This window comes from Ictidomys tridecemlineatus, chromosome 5, assembly GCF_052094955.1.
Source record: "Ictidomys tridecemlineatus isolate mIctTri1 chromosome 5, mIctTri1.hap1, whole genome shotgun sequence".
NCBI lineage: Eukaryota > Metazoa > Chordata > Mammalia > Rodentia > Sciuridae > Ictidomys > Ictidomys tridecemlineatus.
The window spans coordinates 15445851-15460072 of record NC_135481.1 but is presented as its reverse complement, the minus strand read 5'-3'; the positions used below and the strand labels follow the sequence as shown (position 1 = coordinate 15460072).

At 53.2% G+C, this 14222-nt stretch overlaps 1 protein-coding gene across 3 annotated transcripts; it reads right to left on the bottom strand.

Moving 5' to 3' along the window:
• Window positions 1-44: 44 nt before the first annotated feature.
• On the bottom strand, window positions 45-14222 carry Cln6 (CLN6 transmembrane ER protein). 3 transcript variants are annotated; one of them, XM_040275806.2, is made up of 7 exons: window positions 13997-14222; window positions 8101-8215; window positions 7119-7199; window positions 5296-5484; window positions 4904-4959; window positions 3366-3488; window positions 45-1894 (listed from the first exon to the last, which is right to left on the bottom strand). In XM_040275806.2, exons 1-7 carry the CDS (start codon window positions 14086-14088, stop codon window positions 1624-1626), a joined length of 927 nt encoding a protein of 308 aa, XP_040131740.1. In that variant the 5' UTR covers window positions 14089-14222; the 3' UTR covers window positions 45-1623. The 3 variants fall into 3 exon arrangements, with proteins under 3 accessions (XP_040131740.1, XP_005316787.1, XP_040131741.1); XM_005316730.5 differs by having other exon boundaries at window positions 7119-7217; window positions 13997-14221; XM_040275807.2 differs by lacking the exon at window positions 3366-3488 and having other exon boundaries at window positions 7119-7217.

Here is a 14222-nt window from a genome sequence, read left to right as displayed (position 1 = left end):
ATCCCCAGCAAAGTGCCCAAGAGATCTCAAGAGGGACAGAAATCTTCAAGGCTCCAGTGATTTATTGCTTTCCCTTTCTGAACATCCACTTTCTTGCTTTCCTTTTTCTTTAGCAGTGGCTTCCCAATTTGAATAAGATCACACGGACCCCACCACGAGGCCTGCCTCTGCTTACGAGAGGTCCATAAAGTCCAGCATCCTCGAGGTGGGGAAGGAAGCAAAGGAGTGTGGTGGACAGGTGGGGACACAGGACACATGGATGGAGCCGTCTCCTGCCTGGTGGGCCTTTTCAGTGCTGTCCGACATTAGCCCACAGTGGCTGTGTGGGAGGCTGAGATCTTTGAATATTAAGGGCTGAGGCCTGTAGAGGTCAAATGACTTACCTACGGCTAAGGGACACCTCCAGCAAGCCAGCCTCCCTTCATCTCCCAAAAGGCAGCACAGCTGGGAGGCCCAGTGGGCCATCCCAGAGGGGCAGGTTAGAAAATGCCCCATCCAATTCCTCCTAAAAGAGCTGGACTGGTCAGGATGAAGAGGCTCTTCTTGCCCCTCACCGACAGGAGCCTACCAAGTGGTGTACAGAAACAGTGGGCAGTGACCAAACAAGGCTGAGTAGCCCAGGACTGCTGCTAGAGGGAACCGTGGGCTCTAGCCTGGGCCCCAGGCCAGCCAACCTCTCCCCCACTCTAGAACCCCCTCTCCCCCACTTCACACCTCAGAAATAGCCGCCAGCCAGGCTGGGTACCACACCAGCCTCTATTCATCCTCTTCTCACCCAGGGCTGCCAGCAGGCAGGGATTGGCCCAGGGTCTGGGGGACCCTTGGTCGGGGGTGTGGGCCCCAATGTGAGAAGGGAATCTCAGGCCTGGGGTGAGACAGGGCAGACCCCTGAGGCCACAGTCCGCATGGGCCAGTGGAGCTGGGGAATGAGGCTGCGGTGCTCTGTGCTGCGAGGGTACCTGGACCTGGGGGAAGGGGGCTGAGGCAGGGCTCACCATGCTGGGAAGGAGGCCTCCTTTCTCTGGGAGCAGGGCCACTGGCAGAAGGCCAGTGACTTAGGCTGAGACAGGGCTGAGTGTGGAAAGCCATGAGGAGCCCTGACCCTACAATGTGACTCAGGAAACTGAGCCAGGGTTTCAGATCTCCTTCCACGGCAGCTCAAAAACCCATAGCCAGCTGTACTCCACGGGTGCCGTGACTGTCCTGGGGTGGGGGCTAGACCTGCAGGTGGGCCTACATTGCCAGGCCCAAAGCTCAGGCTGGGCCTCTGGCTCCCTGGGGTGAGGGTGGCTCTGAGGTCAGATAAGGATTTGGGGTACACATACCCCCTCCCCGGCTGGAAGAGGGTGGTGACAGGATGGAAGCACCCACCCATGACAAGGCTACTATAAAGAGTCAGCAAATCCAGAGCACTGAGCCACTTTGGGACCATGGGCCTGTTAGCACAAATGAGGCCCTGCGGGGAGAGGTGCTTTGCTCAACAATATAGAGAAAGTTGGCATGACCTACGTCCAGGGTCAGCACAGGCCTGAGGATGAGCAGGTGGCAAGCGGTGCGTCCTTGCTGCATTACCCTCCACAGCCCATGTCTCCCAGTGACACAGCCATGGCTTTTGCCCCGGATTCAGTGCTGACTGCTGACGTGGAGGGTGTAGAAGGCCCAGGGCTCAGGGACATAGATGACGCCTGGGTACTTCTTCCTGAGTACGGGGTCATTCCACAGCCAAGCGACCCAGAGCGCCACCAGTGAGAGGGTGAGGGTGAATGAGTAGAAGAGGAAGAGGCCGTTGCTGTCCAGGAAGAGGCACCTGCGCTTCTGGTGCAGGACGAGGGCCAGCATGGCAAAGAAGGTGAAGATGAAGAGGATGAAGATCTGGCCTTCAGTGACCAGGTACCTGGAGAGACGGACCAGGGGTTGAGTTAGACGGTTGCTGCGGCAACCCCACCCTGCCCGGCCTCCCTCCCTGGACCTGGGCCAGGCTGCCCTCCCAGGAAGTCAGAACAGCTCATGAGGTGAGAGGCTGCAGCCCGCCGTGGTGTGCTGGTTTGGCCTGTACTTACCACCTATAAAAGTTTTGAGTTCATTGCTTATGTTTAAATGAGAGAATATCTACAAATGGCTTCTCTGGTCACATCAGAATATTTCCACTTGACAATAACTGACTAGAGCAGAAATCAGCTGTCCCTGCCAGTCTCTACAGCCCCACCTGTGGCCTGTTGGCTGCCTGTCCATCACCTGCGTAGTTTCTTGGGGATTTGGGTTTGGGAATGCAGTTGCAATTTGTGGCAGCTGTCATTACTGTCTCCCTGAAGGCTGGGGCATGGTCTCAGATCTCCCAGAGATGCTGCGGCACCCCATGGCAGTATGGAGCCCATGGCCAGCTCAGTGGCACTTGTTGAGGGCTTCTGCAAGGTTACCCGCTTATTCTCTCACTGCTGACTTCGGGGAATTTAAGTGACACCTTGGTACCTCTGTTTTCAAGTGCCAGGCATCTCTTACAAGAAGAGCACACTGTTCAACAAACGGCTGCTGCTCCCACCACAGCCACCGTTGCACCAACTCACCAGAGGTAAGGAGCAGGCAGGGGTCTAGCCTCCTTCCCTCTTGCTGTAAATGCCACTGTTTCTTTCAACCCTGGCCTCAGGGAGCATACAGATCAGCCCTGGTGGGGCCTGAGTAGGCCCTGGAGGTGGCTGGAGCTGGCTCAGAGAAGTAGGGACCCTCTTCATGTTTAAATGGGCTTCCAATCAGAGGGGACCCCTGGGTCCTTTGCAATACCACAGCCCAGGCAGCAAGAGGTACTGGTCTCCAGGGCAAGAAGGTCAGAGCCTGGTTGAGATCTGGGTCCTCTTTAAGGGAAACAGGAAACCAGGCAAAGTATCCTGAGGTCCTGGTCTTTCTCCTCGTCTGTCCTTTTCATGTCTGTGGTGCTTCATAGTTTGCAAAGCCCCTTTCCCTCCCCTCCCCACATCCTCACGATCTTCTGGGGGAGACAGGCAGGTATCACCTCCATTTCACAGAGGTGGACACTGGGGCCCAGTGGGCTCTGCAGGGCCTGGGGTTTGAGGTGGCTCTACTGGCCTCAAAGTTGGCATTGGGGTTCTGGGAGGTGGGGAGAGGGGCAGAGGATAGAGAGACTGTGCAACTCATTCTCCTGACCTGTCATACTCAGGCCTGGGCTTCCTGGGAGCGGGCGCCACCAAGGCACTTCCATAGCCCCTACTAGACCTAGAAGGGAGCAGGGACCCAGAAAGGGCCATTCTCAGCTGGGGCCACCACAGGTCTGTGGTCAGGTGTGGATTTTTACTATGGTGGCTAACTTGGCCCTGCCCTGTCTCTGCCCCCAGATCCTAATGAGCACTCACCAGTAGTACAGGCCACTGGGTGCCACCAGGAGCAGGGCAGGCCCTGGCATGGAGTTCCCAGCTTTGGAGGCAGTGAAACAGCCACTGAAGTACATGAAGAGGATGAGGAAGAAGGGGATGTACCTGCGACAGAGAGGCTGTGTCTTAGAGGCCTGCCCGGTGGCCCTGGCCACCAGCTTCCATCCAGGTCTCCTTCCCCACCATCCTTTCACTGGTTCCTTGCATTGTCCCAGGTTTCAAAAACACTTGGCTTGGGTGAGGGATGTACCTCTGCACCCGGCCTTCCCAGCACTGGGAGTCAAGGGTCACGGGTGGGGCAGGACCAGAAACAAGATGGCGAGGCTCATGCCAGTCAGAAGCCCATAGGCTCCACACTGCCCTGGCCACCTCATCCACTCCGTGGCGGAGAGGGTATAGGCCTGTGGGTCTGTCTTATGCACATGCTCAGACACCAGCAGCCTCAGTTCTGCACTGGCCTGGAAACGCTGGTACCCAGGAAGGCTGAGGATGAAGAACACACTGCTGGAGCCTCCAAGGTCCACTGTGAAGCTCTTCACCCACTTACTCCCAGCTCGCAATCTCATCCGAAAGTTCACCTTCTCTCCTCCCCTTTCTCCCACCTGTACACATACACACACACACACAATTTTTTCTGTTCCGTTTCTTCTCTCCCCTTCCCGACATGGCCCATTTCTAGCTGGTTCCCCAGGCCTCTTTCTTTGCCCCTCCACCCTTTCCAAACCTTCCATGGGAAGGGTCTTCAGGCAAGGCCAGGGAAAGCAGGAAAGTGGCCTGTCCAGGGACCCCCAAGGCCCCCTGAGCCAGAAGGGTTCACTTCATGCCCTGAAAACAGACCCATAACACACGTGGCCTGGGTGAGCCCACGTGGCTCAAGCGTGAGTCCCCAGGCCCAGAGCTGGCCTCCTCTCTCTGGCCTTTTTATCTTTTGCAGGGCACAGGGTGGCAGATGGCACTGCCCAGCTTGAGCCCTGAATCTCCTGAGGCTGAGCCACATTTTTGAGGTTTCCTTCTGACTGCAGTGAGGGGGGATGGGGAAAAGGAGTTCCCCTGGGAGTTAGGGGGGGGGAATGAGGCACAAACGGCACCCCCCACCTCCACTCCGTCCCCACAACCTAGTCCTGCTGCTTCTCAGCTTCCCATTCTCAAAGTGCACTGCCTGACCCAGGTAGGGGTCCCTTCTCCAGCCCACCCCATTATGGTTGAGGATGCGGGTGTTGTTTATCAAAGCTGCCACCTCCTTCCTCCCCACCGGCGGGAGCCAGGCTGGGTCAAAGCTGGACAACATCCTCTCGCTGCCCTCTCGTGGCCTCCATGGGCACTGCAGGCAGGAAGAAGGAAGCAGGACCTTGGCCACAGGGCAGCAGATGGGGTCTCTGGTAGGCTCACTCAGCGTCCCACTCGCAGCACCCTCACAGGGGAAGAGAATACCATCCAGCCGCTCCACCCAACACATGGAGATCCAGGGCCCAAGTCCTGCGTCCTGGGCCCTGGAATGGACAGAATGTCCCTTCACTTACCACATGCAATGGCCCAGGTACTCGTCATAGTAGTAGAGCAGCTCAAAGGAGTCGATCTGAGGAGGTGCAGGCATGGCAGAGTTAGAGGGGGAAGTGCTTCAGAGGGTGGGCAGCACTTCCAGGCCCTGCTTCCCACCACGGATCTCCCCTTCCTGCCCCCATTCCCTGCGCAGGCTCCAGCCCTCTATCAAAGGTGGCCTCTATTAGAGGTGGCCCAGTTGGGAGCCAATTGATGGGACACTTCTAATAGTCCATGAGCATCCTGGCTTGGCAAGAGTCACAGTGCCCTCCTGGAGCTGAATGCATTTACCACAGGTCAGGCCAGGCCGAGGCCTGGAGCCTCCCAGGAGGGCCTGCCCCCGGGGCTTCCACACGGAGCCAGGCAGCCTCACCAGCGTCTCAGGCTTGAGATTCTTGATGATGGGGTTCTCCCGGACCGACAGGTGGTGCTGGTAGCCACTGAAAAGCAGGCGGTGATTGACAGAGTCGCCCACCAGGTGGATGCTGGCACCCATGATGAAGGTGATGATGCTGACGTAGACCATGGAGCGGGGCAGGGTGCGAGGAGACCGCTCGATGAGCTAAGGGTCAGAGTGAGGTCCACGGCATGTCCCCGTTTCTGTCACAACATGTGACACCCTGTGCCTCTCTCCCTCAAACAGGGGTGGGGTGAGTCCCTCAGGGGACCAGTCTGGCTCCAGGCTGTCACGTGACCCCAGGAACCCAGCAGGGGCTGTGGAATATCTTCTTCAGGGAAGAATCACTTGGGGACAAGCTCACTGCTCATGGTCACATACAAGCCGCATGCCACAGATGACACTAGGCCTTTGATGCCCAGCCCTCCAAGGCCCCAGCTGTGCCTGGGTGGCTGGCTGGTCTGCTGAAGGGACCTGATTTCTAAGTGGTTGGTTCACAGCAAACAGGAAGAGAACATTAGGAGTTGGGTACAGGGCTGGGTCTTCCGAATCTAAAAAACTACACTTTCAGATCATGCCTCTTTTCTTTTGGAGATTTGAAAAAAAACTTTTTAAACAAAATGACTATGGCTGGCCCTCCATATCCACCACCCCCAGGGGCACCACAGTCCATAGATCTAACCAAACCCAGGACCAAAACATTTGAAAAGAAAACTGTGTCAGTATTGAACATGCACTTTTCTTGTCACTATTGCCTAAATAATACAGTGTGACTGATAACTGACACAGCCTTTCGTTTTTTTGGTTTTTTGTTTTTTTTAACATTCCACCACTGAGCTATATTCCCAACCCTATTTATTCATAATAAGCAATCTAAAGGTGATTTAAAGTGTATTGGAGGCTGGGCACAGTGGTACACACCTATAATCCTAACAATTTGGGAGTCTGAGGCAGGACAAGTTTGAGCCCAGCCTGGGTAACTCAGTGATTCCATGTTTCAAAATAAAAAATAAAGGCCAGAGTTGTGGCTCAGTAGAACGCTTGCCTAGCATGCGTGAGGCACTGGATTCGATCCCTGGCACCACATAAAAATAAATAAATAAAATAAAGGTTTTGTGTCCATCTTCAACTAAAAAAATATTTTTAAAATACATAAATAAATAAATAAATAGCTGGGGGCATAGCTCAGTGGTGCCTTACTCTAGATTCAATCCTTAGTACTGAAAAAAAAAAAAAAAAAAAAAAGTAAACACTATGTCATTTTATGTAAGGAATTTAAGCCCTCTGCAGATTTTATTATCCAGAGGATTCCTGAAACCAATTCCCTGTGGAGGCTAAGGGACAAGTAGTTCAAGAGCCCTTGTCTCCCAGAGGGCAAAATCACAGCCTCTGCCGTGTGCTCCCACTGCCATCTCAAAGCCAGGGCTCTCCAGAGCAGGTGCAGGGTTCAGCTTCTGTTGCTGCCTCTTCTGCCACGTGGTTCACACCTGCCTTGGCAACAGACCCCAGTCTTTCCCGACACACCCAATCACCTCTTCTGCCTCGTCTCCCAGCCTATCTGCAGGTCCTTTTGCCCAATCACTTCTCCCTCTTCATCTGCTGGAACACTGAGCCCAGGGAGGGGCCTATCTCCATCCCTGCAGCCAACAGCAGCCCCACTTCTGATGGCCCAGGCCCTGGACTCTTCCTTTGTCACAGTCTTCATCCCTTGATGCAGGCTGGGGAAACGGGATTCAGCACCCAGGGCCGGGCACCAGCTCCCTGCTGGGCATGAGGGGAGGGCAGAACAAAGGACTTACCTTGAGCAAGAGGAAGGGCGTGATCACATTGTAGGCCATGTGGAAGTAGTCCCCCACGCTGGGCTTGTTGAGAGGAAACCACTGGAGAGGGAACACCAGCTGGGGAATGAGGGGAGGAATGTACCCACAAGGCTGGCCTGCAAGGCCTCCCTGCCCCCCCTTAATTCTCTGCTGTGTCTTTGTTGTGCAAACTGCCCTCTTAGCAACCTCAGGATGGAAGGACTTCTAGACAGGGAAACTGAGTCCCACAGAAGGTAAATGGCCATGTTCCTAGTCATATAGTAGATATAAACCCAGGGCCTGAATCTGACCTTTCTCCCAGGGAGTACAAAATAAATGTCCCTGAATTCCAGGAGTCTCCTTTGGGACTTGGCCATGCCACCATTTTGCTGAATGACCCTGGCAAGTTCTTCCCCTTTCTGTGCCTCAGCTTCCCCATCTGTAACACAGGAGAGATGGCCCAAGTAGTCTACTCTGACAGTCCAGGTCTTGTGATGACGACAAAGACCTCGCTGGCCCACATGTGAAAACTGTTCTATCCACTTAGCGGCGGACAGCTTCCAAATCAAATCCCAGTAGATATCAGGCAACAAAGCAGAAAATAGATGTGCTCTACAAAGGAACTACGCTTCTTCATTTCTGAAGGACGAAGGTGGGCTGGGGGCAGCTACTCCATCTGGAATGCCCTGTCCTCCTCTTGTCTATCCCAAGTCCTGGCCTTGTTGGGGTCAGGAGGAAAACCTATATGCATGGTCAAAACATTTCACAATGCCCTGACTATATGCACAGGATCAATAAATTGAAAAATACATGTAACGACTCCCCAGAGCCCCTCACTTGCTGCAGCTGTCTGGTGGTCCGTAGGCCTAGAGCTAAAGTGCTCCTCTGTTTCCTGGTAGGGGAGGCGACTCATCTCAGGCCATTCAACAAATTCCAGTCTCCTCAATGCTAGGCAGGGCTCCATCCCCAGCTTCACACTCACCATGGCAATGGGGCGACCAAAGTCTAGAATCCAGTTTTGCAGTGTAAAGTAGAACCAGAGGTCGAGGTGGAAGGGAGCCGTGTGGTCAGCCTCCTCAGCCTTGATGGAGCTGTGCCTGGGTAGGAACGAGACAAAACAGGTCAGCTCTTGTCCTCCTGTGAGAATATTCCCCCAAGATGAGCCACAAAGAGGTGTGGGGATTTAAAGGTGGGAAGACACACATGACCGAGGTCTAGGGAAAGGTTTTTGATGGAAATATTGGGGTCCAGTTGTATACTCAAGGGGAAGGTGGATTTCAGTTGCCCTGAATATAGACTCCCTGGGATTCAGGAAGGGAGCTGTCAAACCGGTGAAACCACTGTTGACTCTGCCCTGTAAAATGGTGGGGAAATAAAATGAGGTAGAGGAAGCAAACTTGGCTGTAGAACACGGAACACCATGATGGACACCAGCAGGAACCTGTATTGGGCAGTTGCTTCACCCCAGGCATTGTTCTCATGAGCTGTTTACCTGTGTGATCTCATCTCTTTTTTTTTTCTTTTTTTGGTGCTGGGGATTGAACCCAGGGTGTCACATACATTAAGCATGCTCTCTACTACTGAGCTACAAACCCAGCCCCTCATTTCATTCCTTGAATCCTCATAGAAACCCTTCGAGGTTAGCATGTTACCCCATCTTACAAGTGAAAAACAGGCCCCAGAGTTGAAGTAACTTGACCATCCTCACACAACTGCGCCCTAAAAACCAAATGATTAAGCTTGCAGGGTTTACACTTTCAGTGTCCAGCCCAAAGTTGTATCCATAGTGATTGGTTCATGGAATGGACATAGGACCTGAGCTGGGCCAAACAGAGCTCTCCAATGAGATTTGCCTTACAGGGGCCGGGAGGGAAAGGGCCTCCTCCCCCTTGACTGTGGGACTAGGAGGAGGTAAGCCTGGGGTGCTGGAATTCCTCTTCTCACCAATCCACAGTGAAACTAGAAGGAAGCTGGCAGGGTCAAGCTGACGTGAGAGACATAGCAAGAAGTGGAATACCACCTGACAACACATCTTTGGATGCCTATCCCTCTAGCAAAGAAGTTGGTCCCAGATGGTTCACAGATGCACTGAGGTTCAAGGGCCAGCTCCAAGGCCTCTGGGGAGGTTTCTCTGATGAAGCTTTTCCCAAAACCCCACCAGCCTCTACAGGAAGCACCTTTTGCTCATTCAGAACAGCTCTGACATCATGGGGCTGGAATTGTGCTCCCCACCTGGGCCCTCGAGCACAGAGCTGAACTCTGAGGTTCTCAATTCATCCACCTCCCCATCAGTCCAAATCCTCCTTCAGGCATCTCTACCATTACTTGCATGCCCCTAGAGACAAGCAGCCCACTACCTCCTAAGATGACTGATCCAAGTTTCACTGTCCTGTTTGTGTCCAGAATGGGTTCTGTGTGACATGGATCCATGTTCTCCAGAGTTCTCAGCTCAGTACTTGGGTCAGGCCCAGTAACCAATGGCTGATTTAAAACAATCACAATTACCAGTTACTCATTCCCTAATTGCAAATGTTGGCTTAGAAGCATCTTGAAGACTTTCCTCTGTCAATGCTATTTCTTCCATAATTTTCCAGGATCCTTTTTAGCCAGTTCCAAGGACAATCCACACTGGGCTGGTGGAGCAACCAGAGGCCAGGGAGGCAAGCCCTTGGGTATTCACTGTCCTCTGGTAGCAGGCAAGACAGGTGCAGTGGACCCTGCCTAGGTCAACTAAGTCTTCCAGTCTCTCTTAGTCAGTGCCCACCCCTCCTGATGAACACCACCTGTGTACTCTGCTAGGAGTTTTAGCTGTGCCACCTAATCTAATCCTCAGAGCAGCAGTTGGAGGTAGGAGCTGATGCCCTGCTGTTTCACAGGTGCAGATGTTGGGGCTTAGAAGGGTAATGTGCTTAACCATTGTCACCCACGAAGTAAGGAGCTGCTGCAACCATTCCTTTTGCCATCTTTTCCCACCCTCTTCTTTCTCTGGGATGAATGGTGTTTCCTTGGCTACAGGGATGACCATTGACCAGGCTGGCCCAGTGGGATATTTCTAACTGGAGGGCAGAAAAGAGACCCCTTAATGCCCCTTTCTGGTTCCGGGGCCCTAAGGATGCAAGAGGCCAATGGCATCCCCTCTGCTGGCCCTATCCTGAGGATGAGCAAGCTCAAGGTTGCTTGTAACCAAGGTTCCACCCTCCAGGTGCTGCCAGGTGTGAATGAAGCAGCCCCACAGAAAAGATGGGGAAGGGAGCAAAGAATGTGTAGTGGCTTGGCATCCCCGGGCCAGTGGGTTGGCCATCTGAGAGAATGCATTCCCTCTCGCTGCAGTTCACCCTGGCTTTCTGTTACTTGTAACTCAGGAGTCCTGAATAGCACAGAATTCACACCTGGGTTTCTATGAATTCAAGACCTCTACTCTTAACAGGTTACTATTCTCTCTTTGGTTAGTATAAAAGTCAGGTGGCATATTAGGAGATCAAATTAGAAAGGGATCAGTGTGGCCTGGGGTGATATGCAAAGCCTTTGGGAAGGAAGGGAGACTTGAGGTGGGGATGGGTGCCTTGGTCCAGACAGAAAAGCAGAGAGCAGGAGGAAAGGCCTGGAAATGGCCCTGAAGCAGCTGAGATACTTACTGGGGACAGAGGAAGAGAAAGGAGGGGCAGTGAACCTTCAGAGTGGGTAGAGAGTAATCGGAGGACAGTTCAGGGCTCTGAGACAGTGCCAGCATAGAGGTACCACCTTGCTCCTTCTTCTTAGTGCCCATCAGGGCAGGGCCTCAAAATGTAGCCAGTAATGGCCTCCAAGCTCAAAGGGCCAGGATGAAGGAGAATAAGAACCCTCAATGTTTTGCTTTGAAACCTCCAAACTGGGCAAAAAGTGGGATGTTGGGGACAGAAAGTTTGAAAGCCTGTGGAGGTTGTGGGTGCCTTCTGTTTGGACCAAGGCACCCATCCTCACCCCGTACATACTAGAAGCTCAGGAACTATTTCCTCCTCTCTCGGGAAGCACCTCGGTGAGTCAGAACTTCTGTCATTTGTCCAACCTAGCTTAGCAGGGAAGGGAAGAGAAAGTAGTCACAGGGACTCTCAGCCTGGGCATCAAGATTGACCGGCCTGGGCTGGGGTTGTGGCTCAGTGGTAGAGCACTTGTCTAGCATGTGCAAGGCACTGGGTTTGAATCTCAGCACTGCATATAAATAAGTAAATAAAATAAAGGTCCATGAGCACTCGCTCTCTCTCTCTCTCTCTCTAAATATATATATATAAAGATTGATAAGCCTCTTACTGGTTTCTTCTGTTGGGACTCTAAACATCTGACCACAGAAGGCAGATTCATGGAGGCCAACGGCATCCCCTCTGCTGGCCCTATCCTGAGGATGGGCCATCTCAAGGCTGCCCCAAGCTCCTGACTCCACAGACCCCACATGCCAGCCCAGGCCCATTCTAGCCCTAGGTCTCAGTCACCATTACCTACTTCTTAGAAAAATGGTGGGAGCACAGTGGCAGATAACCTGAGATAAATATCCTGGCCTCTGCTTTCCTCCACAGCTCTCCAGATCTACCTTATGGAGAAACTGACACCATGACAGCTGGGGAGCGCGAACAGTACAGTGGGAATACTCAAGGCCATCAGCAGCACCTGCAAGGCTGGATGGCAGAAAAGAAAGGGGCTTGTCCTGGACAAGTAGGGACCTATGAATGGATTCACAGAAAGGCTGATTTTGATTCTATATAAAAAATGGTAAGACAGCAGATATGAACAGTTTGTGCAGAAATAATTGAAGAAACAAACGCAAAAAAAATGGGGGAAGCAATTAGAAATTTCAGGAAAAATATAAGAAAACAAATGTAATTGTTAACCATCACTTGGGTCCAATGGGAACAATAGTTTAAACAGCTTAAATAATGTCAACACTGTATATTGATTTTCAGTGTTTACAATCAATCCACAGATAAAATGTAGAAGATAATTATGACCCTCTGGTGCCTGGCAAATGCTGGGCACACCAGAGGTGCTTAATGAATGTCGGCAGAACCCAATCAATGTTTCTGGTCACTGAAATGGTATGAGCCTCAGTCTGGTCATCGGAGCCTATTTTCTCATCAATAAAATGAGCAGCTCATAGGCTGAGATGAGACTTAGATGGCCAAATGGGTCATAAAGTGGAGGCAGGTGTCACTTAAAGATGGGACTAAGTTTTGAGAAATGTATCCTCAGTGATTCTGCCCTTATGTAAACATCACAGAGTGAGTGTTATTTACACAATGATGGCTATAATACACTAAATGATGTGATCTTTTTTTGTTGTTGTTGTTCTGGGGATTGAACCCAGGGGCATTTATCCACAGAGCCACATCCCCATCCCATTTTTATTTTACTTTGAGACAGGGTCTTGCTGAGTTGCCTAGGGCCTTGCTTTGTTGCTGAGGCTGGCTTTGAACTCTAATCCTCCTGCCTCAGTCTCCTGAGTTGCTGGGATTACAGACATGTGCTACCAGCCCAGCTAAGTGATATTCTCTTACAGGGTGGCCAACATAGATGTAGTTGTTGACCAAAATGTATGTGCCACATGACAACATATCTTCAGGAAATTATTTCCAAGTGAAAAAAGCAGTCTATAGTTCCTCAGTCCACATATTCCTCAGTTGCAAAAGAAAGACCTGGCCTCGGCCCAGTATGCCAAACATCTCCCATCAACCCAAATCACAAGCTTTCCAAAATTGACTAAATACAATGAGGCTCAAAAACCTTCCATGGCTCCTCAGAGCCTGGGGAATAAGGGCTGCATTCTTAACCTGTGAGTCTAGCTAGGTTCAGGGTTGTACCCTGTCCCAGAGCAAGGAGGGCCTCAAATTCTGCACTCCAGTCCCAGCCCTGATATTAAAGGCAGTTCAAATATCAGTCCTCCTTTCGCTTCCTTTTACATAGGGAAAGTTCCAGCCCCACTGCACCCCTTTTTCCATACTCATTCCCTGGCTGGAACAGCCCTTCTTCCTTGGGTGCCCTGAGGGGTCCTCTGGGACTCCATGAGCTTCCAACATTACCTACCACGGTTGCTTGGGCTCTGACCTTCCGGGCTCCTACAGGACGGTAAAACCCTCCCAGCTTCATCCTGTCCACCCCCTAGGTGCCTATCAGTGCTGGGCATAACAGAGGTGCTTAATGTATACCTGCTGAGCACAATGCATGTATCTGACAGTAACATAGGATGAAGGCAGAACGGAGGGAAAGATTAAAAGGTGATGCCATTCTTCTGCCCCGCCCGATTAGATCCACCCAAACGGGTCTCCCCTTCGGTTGGAGAAGGGCTCTGCATACACTCGCTGGGAGCTTCCTCGCTTCTCAGCTGTCCCTTCTCACTTTCTTGGGCTCCCCAGGGCAAAAAGTGAGTCTCCCGATTAACAGTAGAATACAAGTCTTATTCAGGGCGGAGAGACGCTGAGAACTCGGAGGCAGCACCCGGAACTTGCAGAAGAGCCGGGAGCGCCTGTGTGCGTGCGGCGGCGTCCTGTGGGTCCCCCGCTCTCGCCGGAGTTTTCTTGGCCCTTTAAGAGTCTCGCCATCCCATCCTGTCTGTAGTCCTAATGCCGGCCAAGTCACGGGGGTTAAGGGTGAGGAGGAGGAGGATCCCAAACTTTGGGAGGGGGCTGCCCCTACTCAAGCCTCGGCGGCGGGTCCCGCGGGTCAGGGGGCGAAGGGGCAGTGGCAGTGCAGCCTCCGCCCACGCCGGGCTCCGCTCCGCCCTGGCCCGCCCCACAGAAAGGCCTGCCCGCCGCGCTCCGGGTCTCGGGCCGGGTTGCGGAGTCGGCCCGGCGCTGAGACAGACCGCCCGCCCGCCCGCCCGCCCGCCCGCTCCACCGCCAGCGCGCGCCCACCTGGCCTGCAGGAAGGAGGCGCCGGGCTGCGAGCCCGGGCCGCCCGCCGCTCCCGGGTGCTGCCGCTTCCGCGCCGCTGCCTCCATAACCATGCGCCCCTCGGCCCAGCCTGCGGAGCTAGAAACCGGCTCCGTAACCGGTGCTAGCGCTGCAGCGAGCGCGGGGTCGGGAGGGAGAGCGCGGCCAGGGAGGCTGGAGGGGGAGGGCGGGGGTGGGCGGGGCGAGC

Bases quoted from the DNA above. Each gene is read 5' to 3' on its own strand.
- Cln6 (XM_005316730.5), bottom strand. From the start codon at position 14,088: ATGGTTATGGAGGCAGCGGCGCGGAAGCGGCAGCACCCGGGAGCGGCG. The intron at 7,218-8,100 runs GTGAGTGTGAAG...CTCATTCCCCAG, and splicing joins TTGGTCGCCCCATTGCCATG to CTGGTGTTCCCTCTCCAGTG. The intron at 3,489-4,903 runs GTAAGTGAAGGG...TCTCTGTCGCAG, and splicing joins TACCTGGGCCATTGCATGTG to GTACATCCCCTTCTTCCTCA.